Here is a 16,700-nt window from a genome sequence, read left to right as displayed (position 1 = left end):
ACCAGATAGCTGACCAGCGCCAGATAGTACCTGGATAGGGGAGAGTTCACTTAAAGAATTGTTCCTAAATCTGAAGTATTGGAAAATTCTCTGAACCTGAGAAATATGAGTCATCTTGCTGCAGAATAAAAATAAAATAATAAAAAAAAATCCATGTGCCTTCTGTGTGCCTGGGCTATACAGGCAGCTCTGGGGCCTGGCTGCCTTGGTAAGAGCTGGGCCTCGTGCGCTGCCGCCCTGCCTCAGAGCAGGCAGGCTTACGCGGCCTGCAGGCTGAGCACTAGCAGTTGTTCCAGCTCAGACAGCAAATTTTGTGACAGGTATAGCTGTGGAAGGAAAAAGGAACAAACGTAAAGTAATTCAGTAAACTTAGGCCGAGGAGTTCTGAAGGGTCTGTGGGTTTCGTTAGAAGTAATTACGATGCTTTCCGGTCAGTGTTTCCAGGGGCCTGCATCAGGAAGTATGTAGGTGCTGTGCGTGTACCCGTAGTAAAAGCAGTCCTTGTCACAGAGAGCTCCCAGTCAAGTCTAGTGATGAGAGAGAACAGGTGAAAATATGATCAGTGGGGAAAAGTGGGCACCGCTGACAATAATGTTAGCGTATTTGATATAAGGAGCAGCAGTCGCAGTGAACCACCTGCCCAGCCATACATAAGGTGGTGTAAATTACACCTTGCCCATAAATAAGTGTTTAAAAAAAGCTTAAGGAACCAGAGACGTGTAACTTGCGATGTTTGAGACTCTGCCTTCCTATGCCTAAAGTGCTCATGATTATATAAATAGTGTGAGAGTGCCAGTGTAGGAGTAGGGTTTAGGCAGGTTTGCAACAGCCTCCAGATTAGAAGACAGATTAGTTGACAAAAAAGGTTGCCTGGCTATCTAAATGCAATGAATCCTGTGGGTAATGTTTAAAAAAAAAATAAATATCCCACTAAGGTAATCCTCATGTGGAGTAAAGACAACGAAAATGCAACCAAAGAGTAAAAGATTCTTCTCAACTTTAATGTATGTAAACACAAACTCGATGGACCAAACCATGAGCACATGGAGAACCTGGCTGCAGCTGAAACTTCCACTTTGGCTTGGTATGAAGAAACTTTTACAATGCATGTCCAATGCACTGTGGCCATGATACTTCTGTATGAGGTCCATACATACAACCTGTTATACAGAAAACCTAACCATAAAAATTATGCAGTGGCCTTCCTAAGGATACTCCAACATCCAGAAAATACAACCTGATATAAAAGTAAGAAATGTATATGTAAGAAATGTGGATTTTGATAAGTTCTGAAGTACAAGTGCTGTAGATTGTAATCTACGGAATTCAGTAGGAGTCAAATCTTCACCTGCTACTTGTGCACTGAATTTGGTAATACGTTTAATGAATAAAGCATATTATAGTTTTCCGAAATACTACACCATTTAGCATAATAGCAAAGATATTTTCTATTGTATCCTGTTCTTGGAGCTTGTAAATCAGAACTTATAATTGAGCAATCGTTTGTGTAGGGGTTGTTCTGATAACATGAGATTTTCTACCAGCCCTATGCATGAGAAAAATCCTTCTAAACAATTGAGTCTTTGTTAGATTGTTTTGCGTTTGTTTTAAGAGTGTATCATAAAACAGCATTAATCTTTACAATTTCAAAGTAACTGTTGTAGAACTTCAGACATGCTTAAATTTTCTCAGGAGTTGGGCAACTAAAATTCAGCTCATTAATTTAAACTGTTAAAATGATTGAGTCTGGATCAAATCAACAAGAGCAAGAAGACTAAATGTTTAAGACAGAAATACTGTCATTTTTTTTTTTTTTTGTTGCCTGCAATATAACTCTTGGAGAGTGTTCCAGAATAATTCTCAAGCTCCATTGCCTATTTCTTGCTTGTTAATGAGGAAAATTCTGGAAAAGGAAGGCCATTTATTTACAGAATAGGATATAAATGTACAGAATAGCTCAGAACAGGAAGCATGTACTTATTGTGGTTACCTTTCTCCGTGGCTTTGAAGATTTAATTACAATGAAAATCTATTTAACCATTCAGGTAGCAGATTTTAGTTGAGAACTCCCCGAGTATTATTAAATTTGCTCTCAGGTGTTCCCAAATGACCCCCCATTTTCTCAGCTCAGAAACCCATTGTATTGCTGTACTACCTATTTGGGAAAGATACATATAGTGATGAGTTTGTGCATCACCTATAGAGGCAAAGATTATTTTCTGTGTAGAAATGTTCAGTGAGTTAACAGGTCACGTATGGCATCATGCTATGGCATCACTTGCTCAGAGCCAGCAGGGGAAGCTGTCTGGATCTGTCAGCCTGCACTTGGGGGATGTCATTATATGTTCTGCCAGGAGAGCAAAAGGGGTGGTGTCACTTTGGCCATTTTAGGACAGGGTGCACCCTTTTAATTGCTGAAGCCTGGCATGGAGAAACTGAAGTCCAGTTCCTGTTCACTCTCTAATTCCATGTGATTGGTAGCAATCAAATCACCATTTTCTCCAAATCTGGCTACTAAATGTAATTGCTAAAAGTCCTATAAGCACAGGTTGAAAAAATGTTCTAATATTGCAGAATGTCTCAATAACTGGTGAAAATCTCCTTTAGTTACTCAACAGAACTTAAAATGTTTTTTAATGAAAACCATTTTTGTTTTTATGCAGATAAGTGTAAGTTTTCATACAGGATTAAACAACATTTTTCCTCCAAAAGAATTTGGATTCATCCAGTTCACTAACGGGATGGTCCTCAGTGAATGTGAAACTATCCAGTTGTTTGTTATATCCTTACCGGTCCATCCGAAGCCCTAGTGTCTGTACATTGCTTATTATTCAAGCTGTGCTCTGAAGACGATTGTTACACAATAGTTTTTTTCCCCCAGCATGTTCTGTAAATGTACTGCAAACATAAATTATCTTCTCAAAGTCTTTATGAAGAGGAAAGGAGTGTAGTGAGTATACCAGCTTCATAGGTATGCAGCTAAGACAGAGTGTGACTTCAAAACCATCGTTGATTTATTGGCTGTTTAGTGTGAGGTGCTCAGGTCCTAATTCTTTTCCAGAGGACGTAGTGTAGCAGTTTATATATAGCTATATGTATTATAGCCTCAATCTTTACACTGACTTTACATTGACACAGCTGCAGCTGTGAATGTTCAGCAATTCCTCAAATACAACCCCAAGTTTTTTTAAATTGAGCTCCCAGAAAATGAAGTGCCATATCTGCGACCCATCATTTCTCCTTTTGCAGTTCCCTCCCTCATTCATTTAATTTCTTCAAACTTCTGCAATGAAACGTGGCCAGCGATCATGAGGACAACAGCCCCATTTGCTCTGCAGTTCCAGTTTATGCCTTCATCTGAGGTTGTCCCATGTGCTGAATGTAGCAAGAATCCTGTAAAAAAATTCCCTTGTTTGCATGTATTTTATTTCTTTTTTTAATTTAAAGAATGTATCATAACATGTGCACAGGATGAATCAGGATTTCCTGGAACACTTTATTTCTAGTATTCCTATATCTTTCCAGTGCTTGACTTTACAAAATTAATAATAGTCTTTTACGAGGAAAAAATTAGTGGCTAGTTGTGAGCTGTGTATGTATAGGGACATGAATACTTTAAGATATTATTCTTGAAGACATTAGTGTGCTATTTACTTAAATCTTTTCACAGATCTATAATAAACCAGCTATTATTCCTGAAATACGTATCCCTGGTAAGCAGCTTGGTGAGGTTTGTAAACCTTCTAAGGCTCTGCTTGCTGGGGTTAACTCAGGAAAGCCTTGTGCATGTTCTGTGTTTATATTTATATAAAATGTGATAGTTTAAGTCAAAAATTTATTAGTATAAAGGAGCAATAGGATTGATTTTGTCAGTGTATTTTAGTGTCCCAGGAAAGACCACATTATCTGTCATAGAGACCTTCAGGAATGGTAAATAGAGAGGAGATTCTAGCTATTGTTTTCATTCCTTTGCATCCTCGTTTGAAGTCATTTCAAATCAAGAGCATATTATTTTGCTTTCTTTGTATTATACTTTTACATACAAAAACGCTTAAGGGTTTCTCATGAAAAATTCTTTTTGTTATACAATTGTTTTAATTTCAGAATATTTTATGTAAGAGCTGAGTTCAGATTTTTATATGCAGTATTAAGAAGCCTTCAAATCATTAAACAGATGTTTATTACTGCATTATTAGGGTAATGAGTAGAACATGATTTGGGGGAACAAAATAGAGGTCTTTTGAATCATCCATGTTTTGTTCATAAATCATCTGGCGTCACAAATCTGAGGAACATTAATCAGTTTAATAGAAACCTTCTTTTCTTGCTTTTCAGAAAGTCCACTCCACTTCCCCCTGACCAGAAACTAACCTGGTGTGAAGGATCAAATACCTTTATTTGCATGTACCTTTCATTTAACATGTTTTTACTCCCCAAAACTTTTACTAACATTTTCATAGCCATTTCACAGAATTTCTGCTTTGTTAGAAGATACGACGCTTAATTGGCATTGCACTTGGTAGGAGAAAATGTAATGGAAAAAATGGCTTCTTGAGCTACCAAGCCACGCATGAGTTGAGATGGGATCCTGTGCTTGTTTCAGTTTGGTATGAGAAACTGGGATACCTGTGCAGTGTTTGAGAAAAGAGAATCTGAGCCCATGCCTGTCATAGAGATGAGTCCAGTGTCTGTACTATTGAACATTAGCTGACATGCAGTCTGCAACTTCTTGAGGTTCTAGGGAAATTCTTTGGTAGAGGAAAGACGCTGTTAGTCCAGAGGCCACATGATATGTGGCTTGTTCCAGAGCAGTTAAACAAAGAAAGATTTGAAGATTAAATTCTCCATAGTTTCAGTAATAATGAGAAGAATGTCACTTCAACTCACAAGTGTTTGAGAAGAGTGGATACCAAAGATGCAAGTGAATTGTTTAGGGTTTTAAAAGGACCATAACAAGGAGTGGAGGTATGAGATTAAGAGAAAGAATAGCTGGACTGACTATTGGAAGAACTTTCACATCTATTTAAGACTAGGTAGACTTTGATGGAGCTATGCTGATGAGTTCTAGCTAAGATACTAGCTCAATCTCTTTTTTCCACTCTGAGGAAAAAAGTCCACACAGAAGGATGTGAAGATGTGGAAGCCAGGAAAATAATCAAAACTTCCTCCTTCTGCAAAATAACAAATATTGGAAATCCTATTGGTTTTGTTAGTTTTCTAATAAATGCATAGTAAGAGACAGCAAAGTAAGTGCATCATTCTCCTCTGATATGGCAGTTTATGTAATCTCTTGCCCAGGGATTGCAAGCAAATTGCTCTCCCCTTTTCCTGCCTATCCCTGATTGCTGTGTGGAAAGCTTGAGCCTCTCTCTTGCTAATATTATATGTTCACTTGGGAAATAAATAGAGGTGCACATACTTAGGGAATAGGTGATTATGTATAATATACAGTATACTGTCATTGTAATGCAAATAAGGCAACGATGTATACTTCAATGAATGCAGCCAATCTAACAGTAAAGTATAGCTTATAATGGAAGGGAAACTTTAAGTGGAGGAATGAAATGTACATGTAATTTTGACAGACTTAAAAGATATTTCTTTTCTACTAATACGCCAAAACACTGCATCCAAGCAATCACACTGACATTTCAGAAAGCTCCCTTTGACATACACAGTGTATCGTCTAGCGCAGTGTTCATGAAATTAACATTTTCCTGGAGTAATCATATACAATTAAGTGACCAAATAGTTCTGAGGCAATACAACTGGATTTCACAGGAACTAAATATATTTCTTCACACGGATCCTTCATGTTTTAGTTGAGCAGTCATTAGCATGTTTATAATGGTTCTAATTTAGCACAACATTTTCTGAATTTTATCCTTGAGTCATTTACAAATTGTTCATATTGAGTAAACAAAGGAAACAGATTGCATTTTATACTTAGTAATTTATCTGAAAGAAGAGGGGAGGGTTAATTGTCTGAAAGTTTTGCTCTGTTTGGGGAAGTGATTCTAGTCTTGCATTGCTTGGCACACAATGTCTTTTTCCCTCTGTTCTGGGAAAAAAAAAAAAAAAAAAAAAAGAAAGAAGAATGGAGGAGTAAGTAAAATGAAAAATTAGGAGCAGGACAGGATTGGCCACTCCCAAAGGGGAGTGTGGAGCAGAATTGGAGCTGGCACGAGATTATCTAAAACAGTTGGTGCATTCCTTAATGATCAAGTGCTTGAGAAGTCCAGCTCTGTTTCACAGAGCATCTGTGTTGATGTTTATATCTGTGCCCTGCTGTATGGGAAAAGCATGTTTTCTCTTGTTGCTTTTCTAAAAATAGTGTGGCATATAGCATTGTATGAGTTATTTTAAGAGAACAAAAACATTTGCAAGGTTAAAGGTTCTGCTTTTTAATAAATAAATAAAAATAAAGGTCAGGACTGTATCTTGGGTTATTCTTTGCATGAAATTCAAACTTCTTTTTATCTGGAGTTTTGCACGGAGCAGAACGCTCCATGCAAATGCTCTTTGCACTGGAGAATTCCTGTTGAAACAAGCCATCTTAGGCAGGATTGGTACAAGCTTCAGACTCTGCAGCTTTTCCACTAGCCACATCATAGAAAGCAGGTCTGGAAATCACTCCCAGTTAAATTCCAGTGTTTCTGTTTAGAATGTCTGTTGTTTCATGCAAGATCTAGACCATTCAAGTAGTGCAAATGAATTCAGAGGAAAACCAGAACATTTTAATGCCTAATTATATTTAGTGAGCTTGGAGAGTTTTAATTAAAAGTTAAGAGAGCTCTCCAAGCTCTTACAGTTCTAATTTTATCATATTGTGGAAATCTTGTCACTGTGAAAAAATGTACAGCAGTTGGCAGATTTTCTTGGTTCCCTGTCCTAAACAAAACTGTAATGCTAGGTAGTCAGATCACAATTGCATTTCCATTATTGCTTTTACAAGAAAACATCTGCTGAGGACTGACCCTCTTTTGCCTCTAATCACATCGAGGAAGTCTTCTTTGCAGTACATGCCCTTTTTGGTTTTGTTTTCTTAGGATGGGGAGTTACAGTACTGCCTACAGGTTGCATCGAGAATTAGGACCAGGTTGTGATTCATGATCAGAAATGTGTCGCATGTTCAGCAAAACCCTGGTGCAATAAGCAATCTGTGCCAGAGACATCACAGTGTAAATAGGCAAAGAAGTGGATGGGATCAAACCAATACAGGAGAAGGGAATAAGCAACGAGCCACGATTACCATGCTCCTTAATGGCAGGAACAGGGTATAATATTTAGGAGTTAAATCCTTTGCAATTTGCAATAGATGTAGCAAAAAGGCCTAGCAGTTTTGTTGTTGTTGTTGTTGTTCTAAATGTCATGTTGCTTTTGTTTGTGTTGTGATTGTACATTTAAAAAAACCAAAAACTCATTCTCCCCACAACAACAACAACAAAACAAAAACAACCAACAAAACCAAAACTCACCAAAATACTGTTGCCCAGAGAAATCAGTTTACTAGCTAGCAGCATGTCTGAAATGCCTTGTGTTTTAATTTTCTGTTAGACCACGACAATTAATTACCGTAGGAGAACAGTATGGAAATTGAGAAGGATGAGATGAGATTCCCCTGACCTGCCTCTCCACTGACAGCAAGATTGAAGCCAAGCTGCTTATGAACAAGAGACAGTGCCAGCACATTACAACTATGGATGTTGAGCCTTCAGGCTGATTTTTGATTAGTTTTGTATTGTTGCTGTCTCTTTTTCTTTTATTTAAAGTTTTTTTGAAACAGAAAAGGGTAATTTGTGTTTGAAAGAAGAAAAAAAGTAACTATGGCAACAAAGAATCTATTTTAGTGACATTACACAAACTTTACATCCTTGGATGAAAAAAGAATAGATAGTAGCATCCTGCAGTTAAGTTTCTGATAGTCATGGTTAAATTATATTTTTATTTCTCAAATCAAGAATGTAAATGTAAAGTCCTTAATTTCATTTTGAATTGCTAGAAGATAATAAAATCTTCTTTCAAAGGGAGTTAAATTAACCTTTTGATTTTCCCCTCAATATCAAAATGTTACAGTTTGCATATAATTTTAAAATACATAATATGAAGAGTGAAAATTAGGAAACATTTTTACGATATAGATCTATGCTATGTGCTTTCGATCTGTGCTCAAACATATCTGACAGGCAGTGCCTTCACAAAAGGCACGTGCAATCAAGCTGTTATGCACTCAGAGATGGATCTGTTAGTCAAAGGTCCCAACTGATCTACAGAGGTATATAAAAACTCATCATCAGATTTGAAAAAATGTTCTTCATGTTCTGAATAACTCACTTTTTTTTTTTTTCTTTCTTTCTTTTATGAATGAGTCTAATAATAACACCAAAGGACCTGGTGTTTTAGTTTGCTTGTAAGTGACAAACACCAGCTAGGGTAAATCTAAATTTTGCTTGACTTTTATTCAGGAATATTTGTAAAGTACTGATTTCATTTAGATTTTTCTACTTTGAGCTAGATTTAGTTGTCTCCGAGGAACAGTGAAACAAACCCTTCTTTTACAATGGTTTATTTTTTTGTGGTCATTATTTTAGATGTCAGGTCTTTAACTTCATGCACTTAAATGCACAATTTTGTTTGAGGCTTGGGGAGAGATGGGCAAAGGTAGAAGGGGGAGTGTGGCAACAAAATGCTAGCCTCTGTAATGTTTATTTGAAGCTTATCTGGTTTGGGGAAAAAATAAAATCTCTTCTGTTATCCATTGAGGTAGGCCTTGTAAGCACAGAAATGCCTATCCCTAGGTGTGCATAATCTCATTTAACATCCTTTCAAAGAAAAAAAAACATCATTTTTTCTCTAACAAATCCTCATAGATGCTGACGGGGTAACTTGTGCTGTTTTTCTCATGATTTAGACTTGAATGAGGCATTTGAATTCATTTGACAAAGGCTGATCCAAAGGACACATTTTCTCCTCTGGAGCTAAAGGCAAATAAATGTAATGAGAGAATAGCAATGTAATTGTTAGAGAACATAGAACATAAGAGAAGGAGGAACTTGCATATTGTTATCTAGTCCCAAAGCTTGCGAAAATAGATTCTTATGTTTAGCAATTAGTACTAAATTGTAATAGATCGTAACTGTAGACTGTAAGCTCTGAAGTAGAGGCAAAGATGCCACTAAATCTCCGTATTGTTCTTCTAAAATGCAGACGTGAAGCTTCTCCTCCTCCTACTGAGGATCTGATCATGTTTTAGAACTATTTCTCTTGTAGGATGTCTGATTTCTCTTCTAATTCCCCTACCTGTCTTTTCCAGTGCTTCTTTCCTTGATATGTAACAGTTCAGGTGCATGTAGAAAAATGTCACCTATACCTTTGATTGAATTATATTTCTGTATTGTTTATGAACTTGCTATGCATTTGCAATCATTATTAATAAATCAATGTGCTTTTGTCTTCTGTCACAAAGTAATGTATATATTCAAAAGGAATTGTATGCAAAACAAGTCATGTTTTAGAACTCGTATCATTGATAATTATCAGTTTGCAGTATTGTTACATGTTTTGAGAGAAGCTTATTATAAAAGAAATAACAAGGCAGTGCACAGTAGCAAGAATAAGACAGTTCAGTTGATCACTGGTATAGGTGTTATAAATATGCCAGTCTGTACTATAGTGTTTTATTAAGTCTCAGAAAGTCAAAGCTGATTTGAAATAATAATGTCTGACAGTGCTTTGAAGTTTTGCTGCTGCACTCTCACATTTAGGCTTTCTTTTATGTATGACTTTACCATAAAAAACAAAAACACACACACGGCATGAGTGCTTTTTTTTCTTATCTGTATTTCAAAGAAAGTAATAAGAGGCTACTTCAGTGAATTAAAAAGAAAAAAAAAAAAAAGGAACAACTCCCCCAAATCAGTGAGGATAGGTGCGGGCATGAATCAATGTATGTAAGGTCATACAGTGTTCATGTAACCCATAGCTGGGTTTGCTAACTTGTTGAAATTAAAAAAAAAAAAAAAAAAAGAAAGTGTGTGGGGGAATAAGGAAGAGACAAGAGGCAAAAGCTATCCTTGATAGGAACAAGATGACTTTCATTTAGTCGGAAGAACTTGAGAGCTTGGCTGTGATAGCTAACACACTCGTTCTTCATCACCGGTCGTGCAACAAAGAGCTGGATTCCATCCATTCCATGACTGATTGATTACCCAATGGACAAATGTTAATTCTTTTCATCGATGCTTTGTCATTGTGGAGAGATCCTTTTCATCTAACACCTAGGCTTTTTTCCTTTCTGCTTATTTATCTTTTAACATCCTTTTCTCGTTCACCTTTGCAAAATTCTCTTGTGTAGCAAGATCTTCACAGTACTTAAAACTTCTTTACAATTAAAATTGCTAACACATTATGTAATAAGCCATTATATTAAATAATACCCAAGGTTTCATTTAGTCATCTCAGTCTAATTATACTTAACCTGCGTGCTGTCCTTGAAAGAGTTTTTCTCGTAGTTCACGACAGAAGAATATAAAGATGAGACTCGATGTGTTGCTAATACAATAAAGTGCTCCAGTGCAACTGCACGAGTTTGATCCTACATTTGTCAGTACAAAATATGCTACTTTGCAGCATAAACCCAACTGTGGTTTATAAAGTCAGTGAGAAGAGCTAAAAATGTATAAATGCTAATTTCTTTCTTTGCTTCTTTTATAATTATCTTTAACAAGAATACCCCTGAATTTCACAAATGCTGGGATCCACAAGGTTTCATAATGGTTCTGAAGCAGAGCCTCCGTGCAGGGAGCGTGATGCAGTGCAGATGTGAATTTGGGCTTCATCAATGTTCAGTGCTGGATTCTGAGTCGATGTTTTGTTTCTATAATGAATCAAATCAGAAAATGAATCAATATGGATGAAGACATTTCACTGATGTCAGAAGACATCTTTGTAGATTTTATATGTATGTAAAAATTAATTTTCAGTACAGAGAGAAGAAAAAATTCCCTTTCTTACTCACAAACCTTTTCAAAATGTGTGTTTGTGAACACAGCATATAGAACTTGAAGGGAAACATGCCTTTCAAGTGTAAGCCTTTATATTTAGTTTTGTGCCTAATGCGAGGGACCTCCAGAGAGCTTTAACATACACCACGATTTTAAATGTTAAAAATTTTGCAGATTAACCCCGCTAATTGAAAATTTACTGGAATTTCAAAAGAAATGTTTTTACAGTGTTATTAAAAGGGTCATTGTGTATTCTCGTTCCCAATAACAAAATACAGAAGTTCTAAATTGTGTGGTCAGATGTGTAACGTAGAATTTGAGTAGCACAGGGGTGTTTAAAGAAATTCTTAAGGATTTTTTCAGTCATTTATAGAGATAAAAATTGTAACTGGCAATGTGATAATATCAAAAAAAGGCACACAGACTGGCCTTTTTTCTGTTTGAGTTCTTCCTCTGTCTGTCTTTAGAAATATACTGTTTGCTCTTATGCAATGTAATAACACGCATGTTTTTAAGAAAAATAAGAGAAGAAATAAAGCAAGTGCTTCCATGGAAAGTATTTTACTAACTCTTACGATATCTCTTACGATATTCTGTAATTGTTTCCTTTTAAAATTTGAGTTTTTTTCTTTCTCTGTATGAACTGAGGAAAATACCTCAGTTAAAAAGCAGTAGGATATAAAACCTATAGCAAACATCAGAATAAAACTCTAAATATGATCTTTTTTTTTTTTTTTTTTTTTTTTTTTTTTTTCCCCCAGGGATGAGGGGTCTGAAATTTTGGCAGGGGAGAAACACAGAAACATCTTTTTAAACTAATGATGATATCACAAAAAAAGGACAAATTATAATGTTCTATTGATAATTGATGGTTATTTCTTGATTCTTCTATTATCAGGCCAGAACTCATAAAAGTAATAAGTGCCTGTTATTGTTAAAAGTAAATTGTTATTATATAACAAGTATTTTAACACTGCCTATTGCAACTTAGAGCTCCTTAATTTTGTCTCTTTCATAGAAAGATATAATTAGTAAATAAATTAGCTTTTCTACTGAAATGTTACTTCAAAAACATTTACGAGCTGTGTTGTCTTTCCACGGAGGCTTGCACGGTGAAAATGTGTTGCAATTAAAACCTGATCTTTGATCTTCTGGTAGCTACAGTTTGGTATGCTTTCAACTGGTTTTCCTTTTTTGTTTGTTTGTTCATTTGTTTTTTCAAGGGAAGATGCTAATGTGATTTTTTTTTTCAGCTGAAATTATTTGAATTCTAAAATGTGACTGGCTTTTTCTTCCTTGAACTTTTCTCTGAATCTTTAACTCCTCCTTTTATGATTTCTTCGAATGCTTCTCTCTCTGAGTCTTTTTAGACTCCTCTGAGGTGGTAGGCACTGTTATGTGCTGTATTGATGCTCTCTGTTGCCATTCTTCATCTGGGCTTTCTCCTTTTATTGTTACTTGTGTGAATACTTCTAATGAGACTGCTGACATGAGAATTTGAGCCAAAATTTGGCCTTAATCTACCAATAATTCGACAGATGTGTTAGGCTGAATTCTGCCTTCATGTACACCCAGGTGTTGATTCTTAAATGACTGGAGTGGTAAAAGTGCAAATGTCATCAAAATTTGGAAAGTTATTAGTTGGTAAATCATTTGGTAAATTCATCTTCTTTTCATGCAAACGGCAGGGTTTCTAACAAGCTAAAGTGTGTGGCAATGCCCAACATATACAGGTGAGAGCCAAGGTGCTCAGCACCCCAGGGTAATATGTGGTCTTACAATGTAGGCTATTTGAAAAATTCATTGTAGGAATAGAGTTGCACTTGTCACATTTTTGATAATTTGCTAAACTGGGTTTAAATGATTCCAATGATTTTTTTTTTTTTCCAAGGCTTTGTTGACGAGTCTACCAATGAAAATAAATGCATGATGTTTAATAGATATTGTATAATTACTAACTGGGAAGAGAAAATAAGTATTCAGTTGTGTGTAAAGTTTTCTCGCTGACTGTTAATAAATCTGAATTAAGGTTCCTAAAGTCATAATCATGGCATCAGCCGTAAAAATTCCCATCTTAAAAATCAGCTTTTGAAATTTATCGGGAAGGTTACGTGTAGACTGTGTATAGGTATTTAGACTACAGAGTCAATTAGTTTAATTTGGAAACTAAAAAAAGCCTTTAGATTTATTGAAGAATCTGCTATGCTCAATATTTGATTTTCTAGTGGAATCGGGGTCTGACTGTATGAAACTTACTACAGCTAATTTTCTACTTTCTCATAAGTATAATGACTTCAGTGACAGTTTTGCCTAGAGAAGGCCTCCCATACTGGGACAAAGATTGAAAATGTATTCTGAACTTCAGATTATGAAAGCAGATCTTCTAATCATTGCATGTTGTTTATAGTATACCAAGAAAATTTCTGATACTGTGAGCATCCAATATGTAGAATGCTTTTATGAATTCCATGGAGACATTATATGAATAACTTTTGCATTGACATGGGTATAAAAATGGGTTTCAGATGTCACTGTGTGCCAAATTTCCAGAAAAAGCTTCTAAATCTTCATGTATAATTTCGAGTGTACAATCATCCTCAAATGAAAAAGACAGAATTTGTATATACATTGGCAATCTATGCATGTAAATTGGCAGTTAGCATGCATAAATCCTGAACAAAGTTTTTCTTTCAATTAGACCCTTGTTAAATCCATAGTAACTCCATTAACCTCAGTGGAATTACTTTAGATTTAAAATGCTGTTAAATGAGAACTCTGTTTGGCTACAAGTTCATTTCTCTTTGAAACTATGGTCCAACTAGAACAAGGAGAAGTTTTAAAATGAAGGTGGCACCTCTTTCCCTGATGTGTAAGAATATAGTTGATGTTTTTTTTTTTTTTTTTTTTTGAATAGATTCATCCTGCATGGAAAAGCTACTTTCTAAAGACTGGAAGGAGAAGATGGAAAAATTAAACACAAGTGATCTCCTTGGAGAAATTAAAGGTATCGCACTAGATCAAATGTTAAATGTTTGCACATTTTTTTAAGAAGGGGAATGACTATTTTTTTAAGTTCAGAAAAATAATAGAAATAACAGTCATAACTAGAGGTTGATTTCATGTTTTTTAATGCTTATCTTTGAGATGGCAGATATGTTTGCCAAATAAATAGGTTATATCACTGTCAGTTATAGACAGTATCATGAATGACAGTATCATGTATATCATGAAACGCCAGGTTAGTAACATTAGTTCATTGGCATTAGCTATATATCTCTGTGACCAGAGGAAGAGGAAGAAACATCTTGAAAACATGGAGTTACTCGTACTTGCTACTGCTTCTTCTCAATTGCATAAATATACATAGAAATTGCTTTCAGGTTATAAAAGGGGCCTCATTGTGTAATTACTCTTCTGAATTTTGTACTCACAATTGGGAAAAAATGTATTTTTCATATTCATGTTATTTCTGTGGAGAAAGAAGCCCCGTGAGGAAATTCTGGACTCACTGAAATCAGTGGGAATTTTATTGCTTATATAGACAGGACATTCCAGTATTTTCAAGATTTGTTGGACCAGCAGTCTGGTACAAGTGGAGCTCTCTTGGCAATTAAAGACTGTAGAAATCTTTAAAGTGATTTTTTTTTTTTTAACTCAACCATCAACCTTTCCATGGATTCTCTTATTGAAAAGATATTCATTGTTATTGACTAAGCAACAAATTAAAGGGGAGAGGGTTTTTTGTGCTGTGAGAAGGGCTCATAAGACATTTTTGAAAAGTACACAAGGTACCTAAGTTTAATTTCTCTTCAATGGGATAATTTCATTAAATTGAAACTACAAATAAGTGGAAACAAAGAATTATGTGCTTTGTATTAATAAAGCTTTACTAATGGGGAAAAAAAAGATACTATTTTTATTTTTTTTAATGAAAATGGAAGCTTAGGGTTTTACATTTCCTCTAGGGTGACAGATAGATAGTTCATTTTTTTTATTATGCAAACAGATGAAAGACTAGCCCTTTTTATTAAGTAAGTTATAATTGGTTCCTGCAATTGATTCAAAACCAAAATCTGTTGGGTTTGCCTGTTGGACATCACTTGTAGAAGACCATGTGAATATATTAGACAGGTAAGAAATCCTATAGTAAAGTCAGTGGCAGAAATATGGTATGCAGCTTTACAGAAACATGTTAAAATCGATGGTAATAAACAAAAGGCAACAAAATTTTGTCTGAAATGACATTCTATTTAAAGCTGTATTGTCTCTTAATAGTGTGGAAAGCATTGAATGCTAGTTGGTCCATTAATTGCACAATATAGCTACTTAGTCTCTAAATAGAAACTACTTGAATGCTATTAGAGAATCAAAATTAAAAGAGGTGGGATCTCTAACAATGCAGAATAATATTCTTTATTCTTTTAGATGGCACAAGAAGCTTTTTCATGAGCTTTCAGTTATTAAAAAAAAAAAAGTTCTTTTTTTGTTGTTTGTTTGTTTTTTCCCCCTAGGGTTTATGTTATTCCTCTATTTTCCTAGTACATATATTCACTGCAGAGTGAACTTGCTCCTAACCATTTTCTTATCTATGTAAAAACCTTTCTTACTCACGCTTGGAAGGACTTTCAACTCATTCAACTACCTTGTCTGGGGCTGTAGTAAAAATACTTGCCTGATTTAGCTCACCAGAACTGCATGTTGACAATCATTCGGTTAGTTTCCTCAACTAACTTCCTGTCTCTAATCCCTAGAAACCTTTCCTTAGGTGGTTTTAACATCTGCAGTATTCCTCTCCATTACTAGATAACTTCCAGCAAGATTCAGTACTGAATCTTTGCTGATGCACCCGCATTTTTCATGAATAGCCAAAAATACAAACAAGCAGATACAAATGTGGAAGATGAATAATGATTGCTATTTTGTTGTGCTTTACACTTAACAGCATTCAAACTTCTATGCAAAGACATTAGTGTCATTTTACAAAAGAAGCAAAGAAGGTACAGAGCCTGATAGCAAGGCTGTGACGGGTCTGAAGGCAGACTCCTCTCCTCTTGGCTCACAAGCCAGCAGCCTAGCCAACGTCTCGAGGTAGTAGCTCCTAGCTGCTAACATCACTGTCAACCAAATAACCTCATATTAACTTGTGGTAGTATTTGTATACCTTAAATGGTCTCAGTAAGAAAAAATATCCTACCAGCTAGACAGTGACAGCATGAAAACCAGATTGCAAGAAGGAAATAAAGTAAAGCAGAGGCACCAGGGAGGTCTTTTAATCTACCAAAGAAATATACATGTATTTTAAAATAAATATTTTCAGTGTTCAGGGTGGTAGCCTTCCAAAGTCACTAAGTTAATTTTCGTAGTAGTGAATGAATTTCCAGTTAGATAACTGGCATGCAGAGGTCTACTTCTGAAGTAGAAAGAACTACTTCAGAAAGTGTATCTTTTTTGGGATGTCAAATACTTGCTCCTTAGTTTCCATTAGATTCTAAACCAATTTATTTAACTGGCTGATGTTTTTGACTTTTTTTTTGTGCGGAATTTGTGTTCGTATTACTGAGAGCCTAACTTAAAGACTTGAAGCAACACAGTTCAAATAAATACATGAGGTCATTAGGGAAAAAGTCTTGATTATAAGAAAGCGAGGTGTGGTCCTGTGAGGAACTGGTCTTTACACTGACTGTTACTGGGAGTTGT

The 16,700-nt window shown here is 35.5% G+C and overlaps 1 protein-coding gene across 5 annotated transcripts in view; it reads left to right on the top strand.

Annotated features, from left to right (window-relative positions):
- SOX6 (SRY-box transcription factor 6) overlaps positions 1 to 16,700 on the top strand; it is a 373,900-nt gene that overhangs the window by 185,291 nt on the left and 171,909 nt on the right. For all 5 annotated transcript variants that reach the window (XM_084287862.1, XM_084287859.1, XM_084287861.1 and 2 more), the window contains one exon: positions 13,918 to 14,007. In XM_084287862.1, the coding sequence (XP_084143988.1) occupies positions 13,918 to 14,007 (90 nt within the window). The remainder of the gene's footprint in view (positions 1 to 13,917; positions 14,008 to 16,700) is intronic.

This window comes from Netta rufina, assembly GCF_964035555.1.
Source record: "Netta rufina genome assembly, chromosome: 5".
Taxonomy (NCBI): Eukaryota; Metazoa; Chordata; class Aves; order Anseriformes; family Anatidae; genus Netta; species Netta rufina.
This window is presented reverse-complemented; position numbering and strand designations above follow the sequence as displayed.